General features: G+C 48.2%; 1 protein-coding gene across 1 annotated transcript in view; it reads right to left on the bottom strand.

The window, feature by feature from the left end:
- Positions 1-10,129: 10,129 nt before the first annotated feature.
- The window catches only part of KLHL29 (kelch like family member 29), a 319,715-nt gene continuing 304,663 nt past the window's right edge, over positions 10,130-25,181 (bottom strand). Inside the window, exons 9-14 of the mRNA XM_030799827.1 lie at positions 22,957-23,155; positions 22,645-22,827; positions 22,264-22,444; positions 15,419-15,612; positions 14,935-15,079; positions 10,130-12,287 (exon numbers count right to left, since the gene is read on the bottom strand). Of these exons, the coding sequence (XP_030655687.1) occupies positions 12,104-12,287; positions 14,935-15,079; positions 15,419-15,612; positions 22,264-22,444; positions 22,645-22,827; positions 22,957-23,155 (1,086 nt within the window). The 3' untranslated portion in view covers positions 10,130-12,103. The remainder of the gene's footprint in view (positions 12,288-14,934; positions 15,080-15,418; positions 15,613-22,263; positions 22,445-22,644; positions 22,828-22,956; positions 23,156-25,181) is intronic.

Genomic DNA, 25,181 nt, shown 5'->3' with positions numbered 1-25,181 from the left:
AAGTTAGAAAAGGCAAGGAAGTGGATTCTTCCCTAGAGCCTCCAGAACACAGGTCTGCCAACACCTTGGTTTTAGCTCCTAAGACCCGTTTTAGACTTCTGACCTCCCAGATCATAAGATAATAAATTTGTTGTCTTAAAGCCACTAAGTCTGCAGTGATTTTTTATAACAGTCCTAGGACACTAATATAGTTCTCCATGTGCACCACGCAGGGGCAAGTCTAAGAACCTGGTGGTGGCCTACATCATAGTTCAGATCTCACAGCCTTTTCCCTCTTGGTCCTGGTCAGTTCTACACATGGGCAGCTCAGGATTTTGTGCAATAATTGAAAGGACCTCTTTCTCCATCTCCTTACTCTCTGTGATCTTCCCCCGACTCTCAGGCTCCTAAGAGACCCCTTTCCTGGTGGTTTGGCCAGAGAGACAAGAACCCTTACGGGTACTTCTGCTATCATGGCCACTGTTGCCGTGAGGAGGCTAATGCTTTCCTAGGGCTCACTTGGGTCTGGGTCTGGAGAGTGTAATGAGAGAGGGTTTTTCTTCTGGGGTTCTGGCTGCCCTAGAGAATAAACTAGGAGATAAGGAGTAAAAGGCAAACCCACCATGTGGGTAATTCTTTGACTTCCTTTTCCTACCCAGTTTACTGGCTTTTTAAAAAAAATTTTCTCGGAGCCCATTAATAATTGTTTTCTGTCTCCTGTTCAAGATTTTTAGCTGTAATCAATGGGAAAGATGCAGTAGAATGTACCTACACCATCCTAACCAGAGCCAGAAGTTTCTTCATTTCTTTGTTACTTAAAAAAAATTCCTGCCCTTCTTTTTCCCCTTCTGTTTGTCTTAAGGCATTATTCGTTTTTTATTCACTGTTATATCCTTTCTAGTTTAGCCTGCATTTCTAAAATAATTTTTTGCTAATTCTCCCTGAGTTATTTTACTTCATTTGTGAGTTTTTCCAATTTTGGGGTTATATTGTTCTTTCATTTCCTATATTATTGTCACATGCCCTTTTGCTTGTGTTGAAGATATTAGGTTGTCATTTTCTTTTGTAGCCATGTCTTTCTGCAGTGCTTTTATTGCCTATGGGGTAGCCTTCTCCTTTTGAAGTCTTTTCTTATATTTATATAGTATTTCCTCTCAATCATTTTGTTATTTTTACATGGAATTATGTTTCTTGAACTTTTAGAAGGAAGCCTGGATTTCATGGCTCTGGAGCTCTCTCTTCTGTTACTTTTGTGAAGTGTTGAAATAAATGGCTGCTGACTTTCTGAAATCTCACTTTGCTCCCCTCACCTCCTTCTATTTGGACCTCTTTTTTCTTTGTTTCTTTTGTCCCTGCGTTGTTTGATTCAGATTCTCTCCCTGGTACTTTTTCCTTAATCTGGGCTCTGTCCTGGAAGAAGGCTTGGGCTGGTTAGTTTCGAGGATTCACAAGGCTCATCCTTGCCATGGAACCCTTGCACTACCCCGAGAGCTGGGGCACAAAGCTCCTCTCACTGCCTGCTGCTGTCCTCAGCGTGGCCCCTGTGCATTCCCGTGAGTCTCTGTTGGGTTCTCAGTTCCATTCCATGCCAATTACTTTTTTCTACTTTCTTCCTCACACAGGTGTACCACAGAGTCTCATAGGTATTAATGGCGTGTTCCTACTCACTTGGCATTTGGAGTTCCAGGGAGTCTTTACTATTTAACTTTATTTTCGATGTTGTCCAGGAATCTTTAGACTTTTCATCCTGGTTTCTCTGTTTTTAGTGGGCAATTCTGGATGATTAAAAGCACTGCGTGGCCACTGCCTCCATCCTCCTAAGTTATTTTGGTGAAAAGGCGTGTTCTTCTGCCAAGCACAGGTTCTAGGTAGGAAACTCACAGGAGAGAAGTGAAGATTTAGCACAGTCACTGATGGAAATAGGAAAGAGAGCTGTCTGAGAGTAAGGTGAGGGCACAGTTGGAGGTGGGGTCCACGTATTCACAGTGGCACCAGCACCAGTCTGTGTCAATGTGGGCTTTTCCCCCTGCTTGCAGCTGTCACCCCAAATAAAGCATCAGAGGAGGCTGATAGTTGAATTAAGTTAGGATTGCAGTTTTGTCTTGTTTATCCAACAGAAAGATGACAATGTTAGGGAAGTCAGATAATTTGGGGGAGAAGAATTCCATTCTTGGGAAGTGAAACCAGGGTGGGGCTGCTAAATTGGGAGGCAATGGAAAGGATCAAGAAACTGAATGTCTCTAATGAAACTAAAGAGCAAATGTAGTAGTAGACCATGTGAATGTGCTGGATGGAGGCCTGCCAGAGATTTCATGGGTAGAGCAGATCCAGGTAACAACAACAACAATGAAACGTCCCACGTTAGGTGCAGGCTAATATACCTGATCTCTATAAATTATTAGATGCCCTGGAATTTCCAATTTCTCAACAAATGGTAAATCAGTAAACCTTGCTGTATATTATCACAGCAGTTTAAGAGCCACAAAGATCACAGGCTCAAGAAACTTTGCAAGTATTCCTAAAAATACATAAATAGCTCTAGTCATGTGTCTATAATATGGTATCTACATAGAGCACAGAGCTTTTCTAACATTTTCACTGTGGCAACAAAGCAAAGTTAATTTTGATATGAGATAATAGTCTTTCTAAACATTGTGTATGGTTACTCTTATAGCTGAATATTTCTTGAGAAAGTGTTGGAAATTAATTACAAATTTCTATTTTAGCATTTTAATGAGTGCAAAGTATTTTAACAAGACTTTGCAAACAGAACATCCCTTTAGAAAGAAATGTGACAATCCACAGTAACATTAGACTTAGTACGTTACTGAAATAAAGGCTATTTGTGGTGGGGAGTCTCAACTTATGTCACATATTTAATGGAAACATCAGTAAGCTGTCAGCTCTGTAGTTTATCATACTTTAATAAAGAAATTTAACAGATTATGTTTAAAATAGAGCAAAGAAAGGAGTAATTGCCTATCACACTGTAAAAAATCAGTTACAAATCTTTGGAATGTTTCTTTACACTAATTTCCACATTGTTTGAGCTTCAGTATTTAACCACAGAAACAGAAAAGCAACCCTATGTTCTCAAGATTTTATGGCTAGAATTGGATGCAACTTTGGCTGTCTATTAATACCAATGTTAATCTAAATACAAATACTAAAAAATCTTTTTATGCTTTAATATATATATATATATTTTTTTTTGAGATGGAGTCTTGCTCTGTCACCCAGGCTGGAGTGCGGTTGTGCCATCTCTGCTCACTGCAAACTCCGCCTCCCAGGTTCACACCATTCTCCTGCCTCAGCCTCCCAAGTAGCTGGGACTACAGGTGCCTGCCATCACGCCCGGCCAATTTTTTTGTATTTTTAGTAGAGACAGGATTTCACCATGTTGGCCAGGATGGTCTCGATCTCCTGACCTTGTGATCCACCCGCCTGGCCTCCCAAAGTGTTGGGATTACAAGCATGAGCCACCACGCCTGGCCTTTAATATGATATTTTAATGACAATACTAGAATTAATGTGAAAGTTTTCAATTTTTAAATATAGGTGGGACAAATGACTGATTATTCTTTGCTGCAGGTGACTTAAAAAGATTGTCATGTTGTTCAAAATTAACAAAGTATAAAATGTCTAGGAGCCTTTTCCAGAAGTTGTCAGGTCACACTTTTGCAGCTGTCATTGGATATGTGGATTGGTTGTTTTAGTTTATATGTAGAGTAGTTATTGTAGGTGTGTTTATTGGATTTTTTTCAATTAAAAATATTATAATACGAGTAGAGAGAGACTGAAGTCTTCTGGACAGATGATTCCTATGAAACATTTTGCTGCATTCAGGAAAGGATTTTATCAACTTCAGAGAATATCAATCTTATTTCTTCTGCTACCATATAAAAATACATACATTTTTCCTTTTTTTTGGAGACAGTCTTGCTCTGTCACTCAGGCTGGAGTGCAGTGGTGCGATCTTGGCTCACTGCAGCCTCCACCTCCTGGGTTCAAGTGATTCTCCTGCCTCAGCCTCCCGAGCAGCTGGGATTACAAGCATATACCACTATGCCCAGCTAATATTTGTATTTTTAGTAGAGACAGGGTTTCACCATGTTGGCCAAGCTGGTCTTAAACTCCTGACCTCAAGTGATTCACCTGCCTTGACCTCCCAAAGTGCTGGGATTACAGGCGTGAGCCACTGCGCCTGGCCCCTATATTGATTTTTCATAAGAAATATTTTGAGGGCCAGGCATGGTGGCTCACGCCTGTAATCCCGGGAGGCCAAGGCGGGCGGATCACGAGGTCAGGAGATGGAGACCATCCTGGCTAACACGGTGAAACCCCGTCTCTACTAAAAATACAAAAAAAAAAAAAAAAAAAATTAGCCGGGCGTGGTGGTGGGTGCCTGTAGTCCCAGCTACTCAGGAGGCTGAGGCAGGAGAATGGCGTGAACCCAGGAGGCGGAGCTTGCAGTGAGCAGAGATGGCGCCACTGCACTCCAGTCTGGGCGACAGAGCAAGACTCTGTCTCAAAAAAAAAAAAAAAAAAAAAAAAAAAAAAGTATTTTGAGAATTCTAAATTAGAATTTGCTTGTGAGTCTTCACAAGATTACAATTACTTTCTGTTGTACTTCTTTCAGGAATGAGGGCAGAATGTGTTGACCTCAGAATTCCATATGATTATTTGAGCTTGTGTCATAATTTAGAAGAGAAGGAAATTTGGGGTTGGGGGTAATGGCCAAATACATTGGGAAAACTCTGCCTTTTGTATCCAGTTTAGTAAAATTAGAATGAATGTTAGTCTGTTTTTGATTCTGAGAAATCTGTAGTAAAGAAACCTCTTTAACCTTGATAAACCCAGCATTTCCCAAATTTATTTAATCTCAAAACCTTGTATATCACTGTTCATAGCAGCATTATTAATAATACCTGAAATGTGGAAATAACCCACATGTCCAGTAACTAATGATTGGATAAACAAAATATATTCATTTTTGTATATATCCATTGTGTGTATCTGTATAATGGAATAATATGGAGCCATAAAAGAATGAAGTGCTGACACACGCTCCAGCATGGATGAACCTTGAGAACACTTTGTTAAGTGAAAGAAGCCGGAAACACAAGGCCAAGTGTTGTATGATTCTGTTTTTATGAGACGTTCGCAATAGGCAATCCACAGAGATAGAAAATAGATTAGTGGTTGCCTGGGGTTAGGGGTTGGGGAGAATGGGGAGTATGCTAATGGGTACAGGTTTCTTTTTGGGGTGATGAAAGTGTTCTGCAATTAGTGGTTATTGTTGCTCAATTCGTGAATATACTGAAAAACCACTTTAAAAGGGTGAAGTGTATGGTATGTGAATTGTATGTCAATAAAGCTGTTACTTTGAAAAAAAACCTCCATAAAAAAGGGCTATAGCAACAATTAGGGCAAGAAGTGATAAGGGTTTAAAAATAAGGCAGTGGTGATAGAAAGGGACTGGAGAATTTAGGGAGTGAATTGAAGAGCCTCAGTGGCTGATTTGTACCAACAGGAACGTAAAGGCCCAGGGCTAACACCCTAAGGAGACAGTGCTCATGGGTCCTCTGGTGCCCAGGTTTGTACTTGAGCAGTGGCCGGCTTCACCGAGAATGAAAGAATTCTGTACACATAGTGAATGAAAACCCTTTAACTAAAACTTCTAATGGCAAAAACTGCCATTACTTGTGCACCAACCTAATACTTCTTCAGTCATCTGTAGGCTGCAGGGCTGGCTACAGCAGCATACTTGCTTATACTTTTTCATGTGCTGTTGCCAGTGGAGTTGGGGTAATCTGGCTGGCGCTGCGCACCAGGGCGAGGCAGCCCACGGTGGGAGGTGGAGAAGGCAGTCTTACCGACCTAGTATGAGGCACTCAAAGGCTGTCCTCATTTTCTAGGAGGAAACACACCCAAATAACCTGCATATGTTCTAGAGTGGGCAGCAGAGTGCATGCATGGCAAGTTTGGATGGTGAACACACATTCTTCGAGTCTTATTTTTTTTTCGTAAAGAGATCCATGGGATTCCTCTTTGTGTCTACTCCCAACAGCACATCTCAGTCTTTTTACCATCATGTGAAAACAGCAGGCTCTTGGAGTTGAGTCCTTATGTTATTCAGCTCCTTGACCCAGCTGTGAAAACTTTCTGTATCCTTGGATACCAAGGTCATGATATTCCCTTTGGGGCCAAGGCTGCTGCGGTCAGCGTGTATGCTGTTCTCCCCTCTCCTCTGCTCTCCCAGGCCGAGGCTATGGTTCCACAAGAATGTGAGGAACTCCTTGAGAGTCCATCACACAGTGCAGGCTCACAGCAGGAGTTTCTAATGAGGCGGCAGTGGATGGTCTCACATCTCATTGAGTGGACTCTTTCCTTACCCCAGTCCCAGGTTTTCTGTTTAAAGCCAAAGCCTTCATTATGTTGCGGAGACTCTTACCAGGTGTTTTTAAAACCACTTCTAAAGAGGACTATTTTTAACAGAGCTGAATGTCTATCCCATTCACAGAGTTCTCTGTTTGCTTATTACGGATTTTTGAGGTAGCCTGGGGAGGAGGATTGTACCTTAAAGACTCCAGGCAGACTTGGAGGGGCTGTGTAGCGTGAGCTCCTCGAGTCTCACTGAGCCAGGTTTGAAGGCTTAGATGCTGTAAACCTGCTCTCTGCTTAAGGTCTCAGGGCCCCGCGGCCTCACTCCTGCAGTGGGGATAACCATCCTGTGCAGGACTGTAATGAGCATGAAACTCAACAGTGTACATAGAGCACTTGGGGCATGGCCTGACTATAACCGGGCAAGCCACTTTTCTGAGACTGTTTCCTCTTCTTAAAGGGTGAAGATGAGGCCCTATGCCTTTTAGGGTAGTTGAGAGGATAGAATGAGTTAATGTGTGTAATTATGTTGTATACATATATTAAGGTTCAATTAGAGGAGACATGTACAGGGATCTTAATAACCCATTCCAGAGTTTTAGCACGAATACATGGTAGCATATTTTTTATTTGTAATTGTCTTTGTTACTTGATAGTGAACCCTCTCTAACTTCTCCATTGCTTATGGTACCCAGAATAGGAGATGATCTTCACAAAAGAGAATCTCAGACTGAAATTCTGGGGAAAGGGCCAGGTGTGGTGGCTCACTCCTGTAATCTCAGCATTTTGGGAGGGTGAGGTGGGTGGATCATCTGAGGTCAGGAGTTCGAGACCAGCCTGGCCAACATGGTGAAACCCCCATCTCTACTAAAAATAAAAAAATTAGCCAGACGTGATGGCAGGGGCTTGTAATCCCAGCTACTTCAGAGGCTGAGGCAGGATAATCCCTTGGACCCGGGAGGTGGAGGTTGCAGTGAGCTCAGATCGTGCCATTGCACTCCAGCCTGGGTGACAGAGCGAGACTCTGTCTCCAAACAAACAAAAAAAGTAATTCTGTGGAAAGATTACTCTCTGTCCCTCACTACCCATTTTTTTAAAAAATATATATTTATATCTTTATTATAAAAATAATGTCATTATAGAAATTCTGGACAAGAGAGAAGAAAAATTGCCCACAATTCCATGAATACAACTAATAGTTTTTTTCTGACTGCAAATCTGGTCATTAAAAAGATACACATCTTACCTATCTTTAGATGTATATCTTATATATCTTTATATACATATATCACATACCCCACAATCATATAAAAAGATACATTGTTTTCTCTTTTCTAAGTGTTTTCCATATGGCGACATGTCTTTGGTATTACCTGTCTCACGGAACTGTGAAGACTTCATGCAGCCAGTGCTTAGCACAGTGTCGGGCATGTTGTTAGTGTCAGTAAATGAGAGCAAGTTATTATGACGGTCATCCCTCAGCATCCGCAGGGGATTGGTTCCTGGACCCCCACGGATACCAAAGCCCTGGATGCTCAAGTCCCTGATATTAAATGGGGTAGTATTTGCATATAACCTCTGCACATCCTCCAGTGTACTTTAAATCATCTCCACATTACTTATAATACCTAATACAACGTAAAGGCAATGTAGATGGTTGTTACACTGTATTGTTTTTTCATTTGTATTATTCTGTATTGGTTTTTTGACCCCCAATTTTTTCCATGCACAGTTGGTTGAATCTGAATGGGGAACCTCTGGGTATGGAGGGCAGCTGTGTATGACTTTTCTCATAGTTTTATGATATCCTCATGGATGCTCAGAGTGGATTCACCAGGTCAGGTGTGAATACTCCTGTGGCTCCTGATAGCCGGCGCCTGCCTCATTGCTCTCTAAAAGCATTGTTTCGGTTGACAGAACCCTTCACTGCTCACGGGGTTCACGGCTCCTCATGAGCAGTTGGAATCCCTCTCCCCACCATTTTTCTTAGGTTTGGGGAGCTAATTTAGTAGCTAAAAGATGTTACTACCTCACTGTTAACGATTTTCATTATTTTAACAACTACCATTGTTGAGCTTTTTTGTTGTATGTTTACTGGCAACGTTTCCTCTTTGTTAGGTCTGTTTAAGACCTATTCTCTTTAACTGTTGGAATCACTTAGGCTTTTCTTATTGAATTACATGGGTTCTTTAATAAAGATATAAATCCTTTGTCATATGGATTGCAAATATTTTTCCTGACTGTTCTCTTCTTATTTTGGCTATGGGTTTTAAAAAAATCATACACATGCATAATGTGAACCATCTCCTGTTTGTGGCCGTCACAGTGAACTTTCTCACTATCCACATCAGCTCTGGTGGTTGCACCTGGATGCTCCCCTTTGTCTCATGGACTCCTGATATAGTGGACACACATGGCTTTTGTGGCAAAATGCAATTTGTTCATCCCCCAGAGTTAAGTCTGAAATACACAGACTCTTCATAGACCCAGAGAATGTGTTTCTCTTGATTTGGGGAAATGAAGTAGACAGGAAAGGAGTTAACAGGACGATTGCTTGATTTTTATCTCAAGTTATAATTTCAGCTCTTCATGACTGGCATCCTCTAGACATTTGCCATCCTTTAGGACTGAAGGTGTCACTGCAAATATTTATTTGACAAGAATATGGTCCACTCATCATAAAGCCTCAGCCAAGTTCTCTCAACATCTCCCTCTCTCGCCTACCCTGACCACCGCCTTCCGATTTTCTTTTTGGCAAGGAGACCCTTAGTCTTGGTGAAATTTGTGGATTAATGGTGTGAGGCTCTTCACATGGATGACAAAGCTGACCAATCTGCCTTCTGCGAATCTGTGAAATCTAAACTTCTTTCCCTGCCAGAGGACGGGTACTTCCATCTGGTGCTTTACCTGTTCTCCCGGGGAGGCTGGCACGCAAGTCCTTAGCATAGCAAGGTAGGTCTATACAGCAGCCTAGACAGCAGCCCCAGCCATGACTGAAGAAGGCAGTGAGGCCCCCCAACTGGATTTTAGGATAGGATAGAAATCACCCTGGCTGGGCGCGGTGGCTCACACCTATAATCCCAGCACTTTCAGAGGCCGAGGCGGGTGGATCACCTGAGCTTGGGAGTTCGAGACCACCTTGACCAACATGGAGAAACCCCCGTCTCTACTAAAAATACAAAATTAGCCGGGTGTAGTGGCACAGGCTTGTAATCCCAGCTACTCGGGAGGCTGAGGCAGGAGAATCACTTGAACCCGGGAGGCGGAGGTTGTGGTGAGCCTGAGATCGCGCCATTGCAATCCAGTCTGGGCAACAAGAGTGAACCTCCATCTCAAAAAAAAAAAAAGAAATCACCCTGTATTCCTCTTCCTGGAGAAAGTGTGTTGTGTCTCCTCTTAGGCTCATGAGCTGGACTTGCCATGTGGCTCTAAGTGGGTCCCCGGCACAGGAGTGATACCAGTGGGAAGCTAACAGCTTTGAAGCTTTCAGTTGCACAAGTGTAATAAGAAGAGCACTTCAATGAAAGGAAGAGCCTCAGAGCCAGTGCCGGCATGTTTGCAAGTCCCTTTCAACTTTGGCCTTCAATTGTCTACTTGGCTTTTCAACTCTAAACCTTCCCTCAATATGGAGTCCCATCCTTTCTAATCATTAAGTTCTGCACTAAAGTCTATAAGAGAACCCACACAGCTGATGTATGAGGGTTAGAACAGGTTTTGCATCTCTGTGGCAGGACGTTGGCACAGAAAAATTACGTTGGCTTCTAAGTCTAGATCTATAAATATATTTATTATAATATAACAAGAACTTAACAATAAACATATACTATGTACAATACCATTACAGAGAACCCTGTTTTATATCATTCACAGAAATAGCCAGTTTTGCTCCAGTGTGATAGATGAGGAGAGAAACGGAATTTCAATGTCATCTGTGTTGAGTCTCGCTGACCACTAGAACCTCCTTTGGAGGCAGACGCACACCAATGCTAACATTAGCCCTGCCCCAGGCAGTTAGGAATTTGTGCTCCAGTCCTTGGGTTCACACTTGCACCCTGTTTGACATAAATACTTTAAATGACATACAATGTATGTAGTTTTGTGCTTATTACTTTTTAAAATAATAAATAATATTAAAAACTGCATAACGAAGCTCGGTATCTTGTCCAAGTGGGAGCCACACTCGTAGTGCTAGAAGTTGATGCCCAGTGTTAGAACTGGAATTTTGTGTCATCAAATACTGAAAGATGGAAAGCGTGTCCTGTCTTTTTCTATTATAAATGGTTGTTATCATGAAATGATGGCAAGTTGACTTCCCAGATATAAAAGTGGTAAATGTGTATTTGGTACCAACTTCAACTCAACAGCGCAGTGGTGGCGGCGGTGGCGGCAGCATTCTTCCTGCCCTGGAATGAAAACTGTTGACCGTGTGAGGTTTGAGGGGCTAAGGACAAGCGGGAAGGCCTTTCCCTTTTGAGCCACGGTGTGACCTCCCTCCTGGCTTCCCTTTTCTCAGGTTCGTATGTGACAAAAAGAGTGGTTCCGCTCATGCCCTCAGGCCTTGCTGCCGTGGCTCCACTAAGAAGGCTGTCCCCATCCTGAGAGCTCTTGCGGCAGGTGCCTTAATATATAGCTATGAATATCAAAAATAGTCTCCTGTGCTTTATAGACGCTTATTCTCCCTCCTTCCCTTCCCACTGGCCTGGGTCCTCAGCTTGACCTCATGGAGGGAGCTGGGCCGGTGTCCTGAGCCAGAACCGGGCTCCTTCTAGAGCAGACTCTTCTTCCTTGGGCACAGCTTTTATGGGGCTGTCTGGGAGTTACTTTTTCTAAAAATAAAATGGGGGCATCGCCCACCCCAGGAGAGATCCTCTATTCTGCACGTAGAAAAATGAGAGCAAAAGCCCCACTCTGGCACTACCTACAAAGAGCTTTGGGAATTCCCACATTATCCCTCTTGTGGCCTGCTCCTCCTCTCAGTACTTAAAAATAGCCTTTTGTTTATCAAGAAAATGCCTCAGAAATCTAAATAAGTCATACTGGGTAAGAGAAAGCTAGCGTAATCACTTTGTCCTTCTTCAGCAAAAACACAGTAGAAAAAAACCTGTGAAGGACAGACCGCTGTCCCCGTTCCCGGCTGTCCCACGGCTGCCACCCCTGGCTCCGCGTGGGCAGCTGGGCTTCTCTTCGGCCCTGGTGGGGACCAGCAGCCTCCTAGGCCTTGTGATGCACAGTATTGTCCCTTGTTTTCTGTCGGCCACTGAAAGTGTAGATTGGTTAAAAAACAAAAGTAGGAATCAAAGTGATAAGGACACTTTGATCTTATTCCAGGAGAGCCTGATGCCTAATGTTGTTGTAAGATAACTGATCTATGGTTGTTTAGGGATCAAGCTTGCTCTGCAGGAAGGAAAAAACAGCTTCTCTCTCCCAGTTGAAAAATATGTGAAACTCTATTGCACCTGGCAGAGCGAGCGCCCCTGTTCAGGGCGGGCGCCTGCTCAGGAGGCAGCCAGCCCCGCGGCGGGATCGTGGTTCCTGCGGCTCCAAGCGCGGTGCCTCCATTTCATCCAAAGGCGAGGATGATTTTCTACATTCAACGTAGAGAATATTCAACATGTTGAGCGCAGTGAGTTCCTTGATTGTGTTTTGTTGGCCTCTTGTTGGTGTCACTGGAAAATTATCATTGCGTGGCACTTGCCTCACCAGACTTGTCCACAGTCTTATCGTGGGCTTTCTGCTGATGTCAGCCGCTTTGAATGTATTTCTTTATCACGACGCAGCCGTGTCTGAACACAGGGCAGGGCATGTGGGGGAGGAGGGTCCATGTGTTGGTTGTGGGCTCGTAGGCCTCCATGTTGCCCAGCGCGGGCCCTTCACTGCTGACAATGCCTCCAGTTGCATAAATCTTGCCATCAAGCACCACGGCACTGTTGGGGGAAAGCGGGGACAGAGTTAGGCATTTCATTTCCAACTTGGCCCTGGACATAGGTTCTCAACGTTGTGTCCTGTTGTAGGCTGCCTGTGCCTTTTGCAGAAGTCATCTGGGATCTTGCTGCCCTTCTTTGCCCTCTAACCTGGGCTGGCATAAGAAAAACACCTGTCCTCCAGGGCCAGTCAGGAAGCCGTGCTATGCCACCCTGCAAGCGGCAGAAGGCGCTCCCTCCCTGCCCTGCCAGAGTGACTAACCATGGCTGGGAGACGAAAGATCTCTGTGCGGGCACTCAGCTCGGGTCACTGAGGCTTTCTGGAGACTCTTTTGTGTGGCACACGCAGCCTTCCTACTGCTCAAATCAAATTGGGAACATGACTCACAAGAATGACGAGAGAGAATAATAAGGAGCTCAGCTGGAATTGAACGTCAGCCACTTGACTGGGAGCTCCACCTGCCAAGGTGCTCCTGGTGCTCCTGTGTGACCTGGTGCTGTTGCCCACCCAGGATTGCAAGGGCCGGGCATGCTCTGCAGGGTAACTGATGGCTGTGCCTGGACCCCTTCCCTATGTGACACTCACTGGCTTGCTCCTGTTGTCTCAGTCAGCTCCTCTCATCATGAGGGCTCAGCATCTGGCCCCTCTCTGCACTGACTCCCTTAATGCATTTCAGCTACTTCTTTGCAATGACGTCCACATCCTTGTTTCTAGCTGTGACGCTCTTTGATTTCAGCTAATGGCCATTTCTTCCTGGCTGTTCTCCGACATTGGACACATACCTTTTCAAAGGCTCCACCCGTTTCTGAAATCTCTTAAAGAGAACACATCAGTCTGGACTTCTTACCAGACTCTGAAGCTTCCAGTCTTCTCTCCCTTAGTTCATGCCATCTGGGGCCCTCATATTTTCCTTCTGTGGTGCACCTATTACCTGATTATCTTGCAAGACCCAGCTTAACTCTGCCATTTGCTGTTAAGTCTTTCCCATTTTTTTTTTTTTTTTTTTTTTTTTTTTTTTGAGATGGAGTCATACTCTGTTGCCAGGCTGGAGTGCAGTGGTGCAATCTCAGCTCACTGCAACCTCCGCCTCCTGGGTTCAAGCAATTCTCCTGCCTCAGCCTCCTGAGTAGCTGGGATTACAGGTGTCTGCCACCATGCCCGACTAATTTTTGTATTTAGTAGAGATGGGGTTTCACCATGTTGGTCAGGCTGGTCTTGAACTCCTGACCTCGTGATCCATTCACCTCAGCCTCACAAAGTGCTGGGATTACAGGCGTGAGCCACCGTGCCTGGCCCTTTCCCATTTATTTCTAGTCTCAGAGGAGGTACGGGCATCCTCCCAAGTGGAGCGCAATGCTCCAGTTGTCTGCATCAGTGGACAGGGTAGTCAGACTGTGCTCTGCACACTGCCACCATTAGGGTACGTGACATGGAAGTATGGCTCAAGAATTGTAAAATCTCAATCCAACAGGAGCTTAGCAGTTGTCTGGTCCAACCACCTGTTTCACAGATAGAACTTCCCCAGAGAGGGGAAGGGATGTGTCCAAGGTCACTGACATGCTAGTAGTAGGTTATATCTTTTCTAGCTATGCTACACAAACAATGGACACTCTAAGTACTTCATGATATTCCCACACTGAAGATTCTGCAGTTACCTCTGCATAGGCACAAGATGTCTTCAGGAAGCATCTGTTATGGGAGTCCTGACAATGGGGTTTCTGAGGCCCCTTCTTTTTTTTGAGACGGAGTCTTTTCCTGTCACCCAGGCTGGAGTGCCGTGGCGCGATCTTGGCTCACTGCAACCTCCGCCTCCCGGGTTCAAGCGATTCTCCTGCCTCAGCCTCCCGAGAAGCTGGGATTACAGGCACATGCCACCACGCCTGGCAAATTTTTGTATTTTTAGTAGAGTTGGGGTTTTACCATGTCGGCCAAGCTGGTCTCGAACTCCTGATCTCAACTGATCCACCCGCCTGGCCTCCCAAAGTGCTGGGATTACAGGTGTGAGCCACCGCACCTGACCTTGGGGCCCCTTTTTATTCCTTGTTCCTCTTAGTCCAGGAAAGGATGGGGCTGGAAGAGCAGGGACTGGTGTCTCACTGCCACGGGGCCAGAAAGCCTGGGGACTGAGCCACACTCAGCCCTCTACCTTCTCTGCCTGCAGGGGTGGGTTTGTGTGTGCTTTTGCCCAGTCAGCCTTTGGGACTCTGAGCCCCGATCACAGCTCCCAAAGCCATCAGGATCGTTCATGTCCTCAGAGCGGTCCCCCAAGAAGTCACTTGTCCCTGTAGGGCATCACGCAGCTCTGGCCTGGCACTGCCTTCCGTCTGTGATGGGGCAGGTGGTCCTGGGGGAAGCTGACCTCACCTCTCACTGAGAACAGGGTAGCCTTGATACCTTCAGGAAATAGTTCATTTCTGCTGGAGCTGGGGCCAGCTGGAGCCCCGGGGTTGGGCTCCTGGACCAGAGGCTACCGTGGGCTCCACCCTACTGGTCTGGGCTAACGCCCACTCCTATGGTTGGAGGGGGAGGGCCACTGCTCTGGGCCTGGGAATTGCTATGGTCACTGAATGGCAGGAAATCATTGTGGTCACACCCCTCCTCCTCCCGCTCCTCCGTCCCAGCCCTAGTCAAGGTGCTGCAGCCTCTCACCTGCAGAACTGGCGAGAGTGATTCATGTTTGGGCCCGCTTTAATGTTTCCTTTCTCAGGGTCGTAGATGGTGGTGGCTCTGGCATAAGCCCCGCCCAGGATGAAAACGAAGCCATTGAGCGTGACAGCGGGGGCGTACTTGTTGTCTGTGAGGAGAGCAGAGCAGGCAGGTCACGGCAGCTTGTCTCGGACTTCCCTCTCCTTTTCTTTCCCAGAAGACCCTCCAGGGAAGGAAGCTGGAAAGACTTCCAACAAGTGACTGATTGGCCTGGGGACGGGTCCGGGGCCTAGGGGAACCTGGAGCCTTGACTCATTCGCCCTTCTCCAGACACCTGAGCTGGGGGCTCTGCAACTCCTGCCACCCTCTAGATCTGGGTCTGCAGAGCTGTTGGGCTTAGCCTGACTTCTGGGCATGGGATACTGAACAAATCAGCAAGGCAGGGGTGCGACCCTGGCCCTGGGCTGAGGACACCACTGGTTCTCACCAATCATTGGGGACTCGATGAAGCTCCACGTGTTGGTCTGAGGAACGTAAGACTGGAGGACGCCAGCAGCTCGGCCTGCCTCGTTCACCCCACCAAACACATAGATCTTGCCGCCACAGACTGTGGCTGCAGCAGAGTGTACTGCCTTGGGCAGAGGGGCCACCGCCTCCCATTGGTTGGTGATGGTGTCGTACCTGCAGGAGAGGAGAAAAAGAGCCCAGGGTCAAGATGGACCTTGTGTGGGGCAGAGGTCACAAGCAAGGGTAGCAGACTGCCATCTGCTCCTCGCCCTCAGCATGGCCAGCATAGCCTGAGATCACACAGCGGTGGGGGGCACTGCGATGAGACACTCAAGGCCTCCTGGGGTCTGGTCCAAACTAGCCCTCTAGGCCTTCCTCTGGAACATCAGTGGGCGCTTTCTGCCTATGGCAGCATCTGCGCAGAATTCCTGTCTCCATCCCTTTGCTCACACAGTGCTCCCCTCCTCTCTATCCAGCTCAATCCTACCCTTGCATTCCGCAATGCTGGACTGAGCATTTGCTTTATAGCCAGGCCCTGGGCTGGAAACTGGAGAAACATGCTGGATGAAGCACCATTCCTGCCCTTGAGGTGCTTATGGCCTCGTGGGGAAGGCAGCCAAATAAAACACACAAAGAACAATTACACGCAGGATGCTGAGTGGTCCGAAGGTGAGAAACCCAAGGTGCACAGGGCAGGGGGCACCCAGCAGCTCCAATAGGTCATATTAGCTTCCTGGAGGCGCCGATACCCAGGCTGGGCCTTGAAGGGTGAATAAGCTACTAGCTAGGTGGATGGGAAGCAGGACTGAGTGGGCACAGGGAAAGCATTACAGGTGAAGGGAGAGCAGTAGGCAAAGGTGGCATTTTGGGAGAATTTAGAGTGCAGACAGTCCCCGACTTAGGATTTTTTGACTTTATCATGGTGCAAAACGATTGCAATTTTGATGTAATGTGCAGTGTTCAATAAAATCAATGAGATATTTGACATTTTATTATAAAATAAGCTTTCTGTTAGATGCTTTTGCCCAGCTGTAGGCTAATGTAAGTGTTCAGAGCACGTTTAAGGTAAGCTGGCTGAACGATGATGTTCAGTAGGGCGGGTGTATTAAATGCATTTTTGACTTAGAATATTTTCAACGTATAGTAAGTTTATCAGGACATAACCCCATCGTCAGTCAAGGTGCTTCCGTAGTATGGAATGGCTGGAAGTGGGGGGTAGTTAAAAAGAGCCATGTGGGCCGGGCCCGATGGCTCACGCCTATAATCCCAGCACTTTGGGAGGCCGAGGCGGGCGGATCACCTGAGGTTGGGAGTTGGAGACCAGGCTGACCAACATGGAGAAACCCCGTCTCTACTAAAAATACAAAAAAAAAAAAAAAAAAAAAAAAATTAGCTGGGCGTGGTGGCACATGCCTGTAATCCCAGCTACTCCGGGGGCTGAAGCAGGAGAACTGCTTGAACCTGGGAGGCAGAGGCTGCGGTGAGCCAAGATCGCGCCATTGTACTCCAGCGTGGGCAACAAGAGCAAAACTCCGTCTCAAAGAAAAAAAAAAAAAAGCCATGTGTGCAAAGCTAAGGGAGTTGGGCTTTATCTAGAGTGCAGTGGGTGAAGGTTTGCTTGTTTGAGACAGGGTCTTGCTCTGTTGCCTAGGCTAGAATGCAGTGGCATGATTACGGCTCACTGCAGCCTTGATCTTCTGGGCTTAAACAATTCTCCCACCTCAGCCTCCTGAGTAGCCGGGACTACAGGTGTGCACCATCATGCCTGGCTAATTTTTTGATTTGTCGTAGAGATGAGGTCTCCCTATGTTGCCCAGGCTGGTCTTGAACTCCTGAGCTTAAGCAATCCTCCCACCTTGGCCTCCTAAAGTGCTGGGATTACAGATGTGAGCCACAGCACCTGACTGCCCTGAAGGTTTTAAGCAGGGAACTAATGTGATCAAATTTGGCATCTAGAGAGATCACTGTGTCTGCAGGGTGGAGTATGTCCTGGAGTGAAGAGGTCAGAAGCGGGGAGACTAGTTGGACTAGTCTGCACAAGAAATTTGGTGAGATGCGACAGTGGCTTGGACCAAGGAATGACAAAAGAGTATGAGGACAGGAGAACAGAAGGAGAGGGGAATGGGTGTGTTTGCTCATTGATGAGATGCTGGCGCTAAAGGAGATAGTTGCCAAGGATGGTTCAGGGTCTGGCTTGGTGGATGGTGACACTACTGGTGGGACAGGGAGGTTGAGGGAGGAGGGTGATTTCAGTTTTTTTCACAGGAAGTTTACAGTATTTGTGGGCAACGGATTGGAGATGTGCAGCAGACAGTCAGATATTTGGGTGTGGATTAAATATTCAGCTGTGGGATCTCTGGCACAAAGCTAGAAATGGAAGGTAAGGAGTGCACTGGGGAGATGTGAAGTGCATGGGGGCTGAGGACAAACTGGGGAAATGTAGCCTTTAAGAGGGGAGCTGAGAGGCATCCTCAGAGGGCAGCCAAGGTCCCAACAGGGAGTGAGTGGCTGTGCCCCTGAAGGCGAGGGCTACAAGGATGGAGGATGGAATCTCCAGCAGGCCACTGCTCTGTAGTCAAGGGCACTTCAACCGGAACAAGAGGTACAGAAGCCATTTGTGTCAGTGGAGACCGTGGGTGTAGACTTCTTTTGGAAGAAACTTAGCTGTGAAGAAGCACAGAAGGTAGGACCTAGAAAATAATCCAGAGCTGAGAGGGGTCAATGGAATGCTGATGAATGTTTAACAGCCAGCTCTCTAGGGAAAACGTCATGGTTTGTAGCGTTTGCTGGTTTCTGCGATGTCACTCCTCCCACTTGGCTGATTTCAAGCTACCATAGGGATGTTGCTGAACATGGAGTTGGAAAGAGATGTGCTGTGGCCACCATTCTCTGGAATCTCCTCCCTGGAGAGGTACAATAGGCATATATAACCTCAAGGCCCAAGAGAGTAGTAACATGTAGTAAAAAATTAGGAAGTGATTAATTTTGAGTATGGATTACCTTTGCTTTTAATATTGTGTATATAATTTTTAATAATTAAAAATTGTTAAATTTTTGTGGTTAACAACTGGCTCAGAGTTCCTGTAATTTTAACATTCCAGATCTCACGAGCCAGCAGAAAATGGGTCTTGTTTTAATTTTTAAGGGGAATGTTTAATTGTGTTTACATGCTAAAATAGGAAGGAGTCCAACTGGATAATGAAAGATTAAATGTATATGAAAGAGAGGGGAGGGCTGATGATGGAAGGCTTCCAGCAGGTGGATGCAAATGGAACCCAAAGTGCAGAGGGAACGTGGAGTCCATTTGCACAGGAGAGAGGAAGTCAAGGATGGCACGAGTGTAGCTGTATTTGTAGGAGTGACTGCAGGAAGGTGAGCAAATTCTTGACTGATGGCTCCATTTTCTCTATGAAGCAGGAGTCAGAGTTGACCAAAGTAGTCGAGGAGTCTGTAGGGTCAGATCTCTGAAGAGAGAGGTCAAGACAGGAAATAACTACTCTTGAGAGTGGGAGAAAGTGCTGAAGAGGGAAACCCAGAAAGGCTGCCTCGCAGTGTGAAGGACCCGGTAGAGGATGGGGGCCTTCCCTTCCGGTGTGGTGGGGCCAGTGTGTTGTGGGGTGGGAATTCCTCCATCAGCATTCAGCCCCCAGGGCTGGGCGCCGAGAAGGCAAACGGTTGGGTTGAACAGATCTGCTGATGTGGGGTGCAGGACAAAGCAGCAGAGGAAGAGGATGAAGTGATAGAACAAGAGCTCTAGACAAGACAGGGGAGAAAGGACTACAGGAGGCAGCTGCTGGGAAAAGCAGACTTGGGGTTCAGCAGCCTGGCCAGGTCACTGGGATATTTGAGGTCTTGCTTCACAGGGAAGCTGGAATATCGGTCCTCATTGTTTCTGTTGGATTCCTTGGGGGCTGGTCTCCCAACTCCAGTTGCCTCCATACTTAGGCCCTCCCAGGAGGGGACACATCTACCACCCACCACGCTGCTCACTGTTCAGTGAGTGCCTGGATGCAATGCGAGGCCTGGGCATGGCGTGCTGTGCCACCAGGGTGGGGTCTGTCCCCAGCACATCTTTCCTGGGAGGCATACGGGGCCTGCTTTCTTTCTGTGAGCCTCCTTGGGACACCAGCCATAACACAGTCACAGCCCAGAGCCCCAGGAAGCTGGCCTCCCAGAGCCCGTGCATCTGCCTCTGAGCGAGGGTGATGTGACGTCCAGTTGTGTGCTTGGATTTGAGAAGAGGCTGGAATGTCTCAAAGGGCAGCAGCGGGGCAGATTCAATTAAGCCCCAGACAAATGATATGTGGCTTATATGCAATGGAGTAAGTGTCTTCTTGGACAGTGTCAGAAGTTCAGATATCTGCTTTTTAAGCCAATATGGCAGGGCTCCAAAGAGCTCCTGCAGAAGGAGCTGGGAGACAGTGGAAGATTATATGGCTGTTAGTCCTCAGTCTTTCAGTATGATGGCACATCGCACCAAATGCGAATTTCCTGAGAGCTTGTTATTCCAGGTGGCTGATTGCCAAGCCATGAGCCCTCCCGTCAGCTCAATCTGTCAGCTTCCTGCTTGAGGATATGCTAATGACATGCAAATGACCCTGCCGAGTGAGGCGTTCTGCTATCATTTATCCAGTAACCACAGCGACTGCAATATATTGCTATAAAATATTAGACCCGGTTATTTATATAATGATATAATACAGGTTTGTCTATTGCGCTGTTGTCTTAATCTATAATTATATAATCTTGCTCTATTCCTGTAATATCGTAATGTAATATAATTATAATGCACCATATATCTCATTCATTATCAATATAATAGCCATTTGTACCATTAGTGCTTCCTGAGGAACAAAGTACCCTCGTGTCTGTCCCCATTACCCTGACCTTCCTGTCACCCTGAATTCTCATCATTGCCACTGTGTGCCACAGAAAGCAACTTACCCGAAGGGGGTCTAGCTATACTTCTTGGAAAGCAGTGAGCGTTCCTTCCCCTGCACCCTCCAACCCACTTGCACGCACACTGCCCAGGGGTCTTCAAGCCTGCATCCTGCCCCTGCAAGGACAGTTGGCAGACTCTGGTGGGCTGAGGAAGGGCTCAGGGCCCTTCAGGGCACCCTTTTGTCCTTCATCTCTTGGGGTTCCCAGGGTGGTCTTGCTCACACTGTGCCCACGATGAACTTTCACAGCCAGAAGGAAGGCCTTGACCCCAGGGAAGGCCCATACAGGCAACCCCTGTGTCTTGGAGAAGTGCTCCAGGACCCTGGAAGAGCGGAGCTTGTCTCACTGCTTAGTTGGTGCATTTGATCCTTGAACAAATCCCTATATTTATCAACAGTGTAAGTTTGCAAAATGAGTAATCAGTGTCTTAGGAGATTAAAAATAGCTGACAAAAGCAAGACAGAATGACGGATCCAGTTCAGTTTACTCCTACAGAGAAAATGTCTCATTTTTCATGTGTTTATTATTGGATGACGAATGATCGGAAGCGGATGCTTCCAGAATGCTTGGGGTATGCATAGCTGGACAGTGGGTCACACTGAAGGCCGCCAGCACCGGGGCCAACCCAGGTCCAGCAACTGTGCTAATATCCTCATCTTCACGCGGGAATGCCCATGATTGCCAGATCAATATGACAATTAAATGTTGTTACTGAGCCGTCTCTGGGCTCCACTTGGGGGAGTTAAAAGCCCACAATGAGCATTCAGAGCCTGTCTCACTCTGCAACCATCTTTGCTGTAACATTTGTCAGGTGTCCAATTAGCCACCAAGGGGGAAAAAATACAAATTGAGGGGTATGTGTGGCTTCATAGGCAACATGATGTCCCACGGGAAGATGTGCTTTCTGGTGGCACGTGGCGGTGGGGGTGGTGGGCTCAGGTGCAGGAGGGGCTCTGGCGATCCTAGCTGTCTCCCCTGGGTTGTGCTTTGGGCCAGGTCAGCCTGACTGGTTACCCTCCAGGCACTAGTTTCTCCAAAAGCAGGACTAAGCCTCCGTTCTGCTGCCTGACGAAGCTTCCTGAGCTTTTCCACCAGGCGTCCGTTCTCTGTAAGAACAGTCTCCCTGGCTCAAGGGAAAAGGAGTTTGTATTCTCACCCGGAAGCACCCACTTCAGCCCACGCCCCTCATGCCTGTATCTGACCCTCCACGATGGCCTTGGGAGGAAGCCAGGCTGGGACTCCCAGTGGAGGGCAGGTTCACACACGTGGTCCTTTGGCTTATTTTTTCTTCTGGAAAGTTCTAGAGGGTTGGCAAGAATGTTCTCCCTAAATTGCTTAGTTTGTATGCAGTAGCCTTTCCCTGTATTACGAACAGATGTCCTGGTGTGTGTGGCTGGAGGGAGGAAGGGAGCTCCCTGGTGTGGGACCCCCACTTGGCAGGATAAGGAGGCACCGCCACCGGCATGACCTGCATTTTAAACATTGCTTCCAGCTTTGCCCGAATCCCCAGCAGTCTCTGGGCTGGTGCTCCTGGTGCAGGGTGTTCCCTGACTGCCTGGCCAGGAGGGTCTGGCTCATCCCAGGCCTTCTGCAACTGCATCTTGGGCCTCCAGCTTGTCTGACACCTAAATGGGTTGTCGGGACAGAAGTGCCCCATCTCCCATCTCAGCGACTGCAAAGGTGACACAGATGTCATCCCATCTGCTTGTATCCCACACTCTGCTGCCCCCCGGTGCTGTGATTGGAGAGCCTGGGATGACTGCCCATATGAATGGTCCAGGCTCTGCTCCATCGCCACTGAATGGGTGTCGGGAGGTACAGTGACGTGATTTCAGTTCTTGGTGAGCATAGAGCATGCCCCTGTCCTGACCGTGGCCTCATTACCTCTCCACGTGGTCCACGTTGCCCGCCACGCCAAGTCCCCCGAGGGTGTAAATCTTCCCATCGTAGACGAGGCTATTGTGCCGACAGCGGGGGACTGTCATTCTGGAGACGAGGTTCCAGTTATCAAGCAGGGACATGTAGCACCAGACATCAGCCAGCGTCACCCCTGATTCCATCCCACCTGGAGGCAGTGTGGGAGGCAGAGAGAGCGGGCGGGGTGAGGAGGGGCCCGGGGTCGGCAGGCCCAGCCCCAGGGGCAGAGGAAGCCTTCACCTGCAAAGTAGACACTTCTGGGCCACGGCCTTCCTCAGCCCTGACGTGGGGAGCACGTCCCCTTGGGACCCCCATGCCTGGTCCCGCCCCAGCCCCGGGGGGCCTCACCTGAGAGGTAGATGTTGTCCCCGGCACTCACTACACTGAAGAACTCGCGGTCATAGAAGGGCAGCGAGGCCAAGGGGTACCATTTGTTGTTCTGTGGGTTCCAGCAGGTGACGGCCACCAGTGAGCGCTGGGTCATCCCCACCATCTGACGGCCCCCAACCAAGACGATGACCTCAGCCACACCTGCAGGGACATGGATGGGCACCCTTGGGACACACCCTAAGACTGTCGGCATCTGTGCCTGGCACCTCACTGGGACCACTGAGCCCAAGACACTGCTTCTAGGGAGGTTCGGGGCGCGCCCCTTCATACCTGCAGAGAGGCGCGGCCGGGTTCGGGGCGTCTGCATCTCCTGGCGGGCATGGGGCAGCATATGGTAGCGTTTGGCCTCGTTCACCAGGTCCCGGCAGGCTTCTGATGACTTGATCAGCTCTTCATTGTCAACCACATTGAGCAGGTAGCTGGGGTGGATGAAGGGGAGGCGGACCACGGCCAGGAGCTCAGCCGCGTACTGCAGGGTAAAGGAGACAGAATCTTCTTAGACTAGCAAGAGAGAGCCACCTCCCGGAAGGAAAGAAATGGTGTGGGGCTGCACAAGAATGGATAATTCCAGGTTGTGTTAGGCTTGGGAGTGTAGATACTCTGCTAGCCTAGACGGAGGTAAAGGGAGGTCTAGTCAGCTGGAGGTGTGGAGGGGAGGGCCGGGAGCGCAGGGGTGCGGAGGGGAGGCTGGCAGGCTGCAGCCAGCCCTGTAGGAGTGGGAACACCTGTTCATCCCCCCAGCACCCCATTCTCTCACTCCACCTGGGGCTGTGGACCCCTGCTGCAGATCAGGCCACTGGGGGCAAGGGCAGGGGGTTAAAATGAGGAAGACACGATTATTAAAGAGCTGTGAGTGTGGCAAGGACTCAGGACCAGGTGGGAGGACCCAGGAAAGCTTCATGGAGATGGCGATTGTTGAGCTTGCAAGTCCCAGCCGTGGGAGCCTGTGTCTCCCCAGCACCGAAAACTCTTTCAGTGGTGTCCCATGGCCTCAAACTGTCACCCTGCACTGAGGCGGTTTTACAGGCTCACTTGAATCTCCCCTCCTAACAAACTCTGCTCATCACTCTACTTTCATTTCATCCCATGAGTAACTGGAGACCACCATAGGCCAGGCATGACGCTCATCACTGAGGGTGCAAGGACCACTGTGACCCAGTCTCAGACCTCAAGGGGTACACAGTTTAATGGGAGGGGATCTGCTATGAAAAATTCACGAGGGGCAGGAGAAGGGTCTAGTGCGGGTTTGTAGTGGGTGCAGGAGTAAGAGGTTTTGCAGAGGGAATGGCATCTGGATGGGGCATACAAAATGGGCAGACTTCTGCCAGGCACAAGGTGGAGGGGAGGGCGGACATTCGAAGCCTGTGTAGAGGCATCAGAGAATGAAAGAGAATGGTGTGTCTGGAGAATTGTATGGGGTTTATTCTTACGAGACGTAACAGGATTTTGTTGAGGAGGCGTTTAGGGAGACAGGGAGAAGTGAGAGGAGAGAGGCTTGGGGAGGCCAGCTCATGCTCAACAAGCACTGCAGTTTCCCCTGCGGAGTCGATGAGGCAACTGACGAGGGGTTTGAGCGGATGCATGAGATGTTCAGTGTGCTTTTAGAGAGACCGCTCAGGCTGGAGGGCGGAAAATGGATTTGGAGGGAGCAAGACAGAGGCAGGGAAACCACTTAGGAGGTGCTGCAGTAATCCTGGCGAAAGGAGGAAGGTCTCGATGGGGAGAGGGAAGTCGATCCACTTAAAGGGGAGGAAGGAGGCAGAAATGAACGCGTGTAGCCAAATGGCTGTGGGAGAAGTGGGAGGAAGCTAGGCTTCAGTTCTGGGGACCAGGCATGGCTGAAATAAGGAACACAGGAAGAGGTGCAGGCTTTCGGCTTGGTGATTTAGATGGATCTGCGGGACAGTCTGCTGGAGAGGCCCAGAAGGCCACTGAGCAGAGGGGTCTGGAGCTCAGGAGAGGGTTTGAGCCCGAGACACAGATCTAGGAGTCATAGGGACTTGTGGCCGTCACTGTTATCAGCTGCCCCATCTAACTTCCTACCTCTGAAAAGAAACCCTGCCTTCCACCTGATCTGAGGACCCCTTTCTCCGGGGCTCAGTGGCTAGGTCTGGGGTGGAAGCCCTCTCTGTATCCTCTGTTTACCCAACACAGTCCCCCCAGGACCTCACTCTCCCTCTTCCTGAGTGCAGGGGTTTCCATTTGGTCCATTGTGGGCTGTCCGTTCCCTCAACAATCAGAGCAGGTGTGGGCTCCTCCAGCTGGGTCCGTGTTCCTGGGAGCCCCAGAGCCCCCTGGCTCAGGGACCCACTTCTCCCTGCAGAGTGCAAGTGCTGCGGCTCTTGGCCGACTTGGGTTTCCTTTGGGGTGGAATGCCAGCCCTTGAGGATCCTTTGGTGACTAGTTTCTCACCTCTCTGCCACTCAGGGGGAGCAGGACAAGGAAGGTTCACTTCCTTCCTCCTTGCTGCAGACCCCATTGCCGCAGGGGGACCC

Source organism: Nomascus leucogenys, chromosome 19, assembly GCF_006542625.1.
Source record: "Nomascus leucogenys isolate Asia chromosome 19, Asia_NLE_v1, whole genome shotgun sequence".
In the NCBI taxonomy this organism is placed as follows: domain Eukaryota; kingdom Metazoa; phylum Chordata; class Mammalia; order Primates; family Hylobatidae; genus Nomascus; species Nomascus leucogenys.
This window is presented reverse-complemented; position numbering and strand designations above follow the sequence as displayed.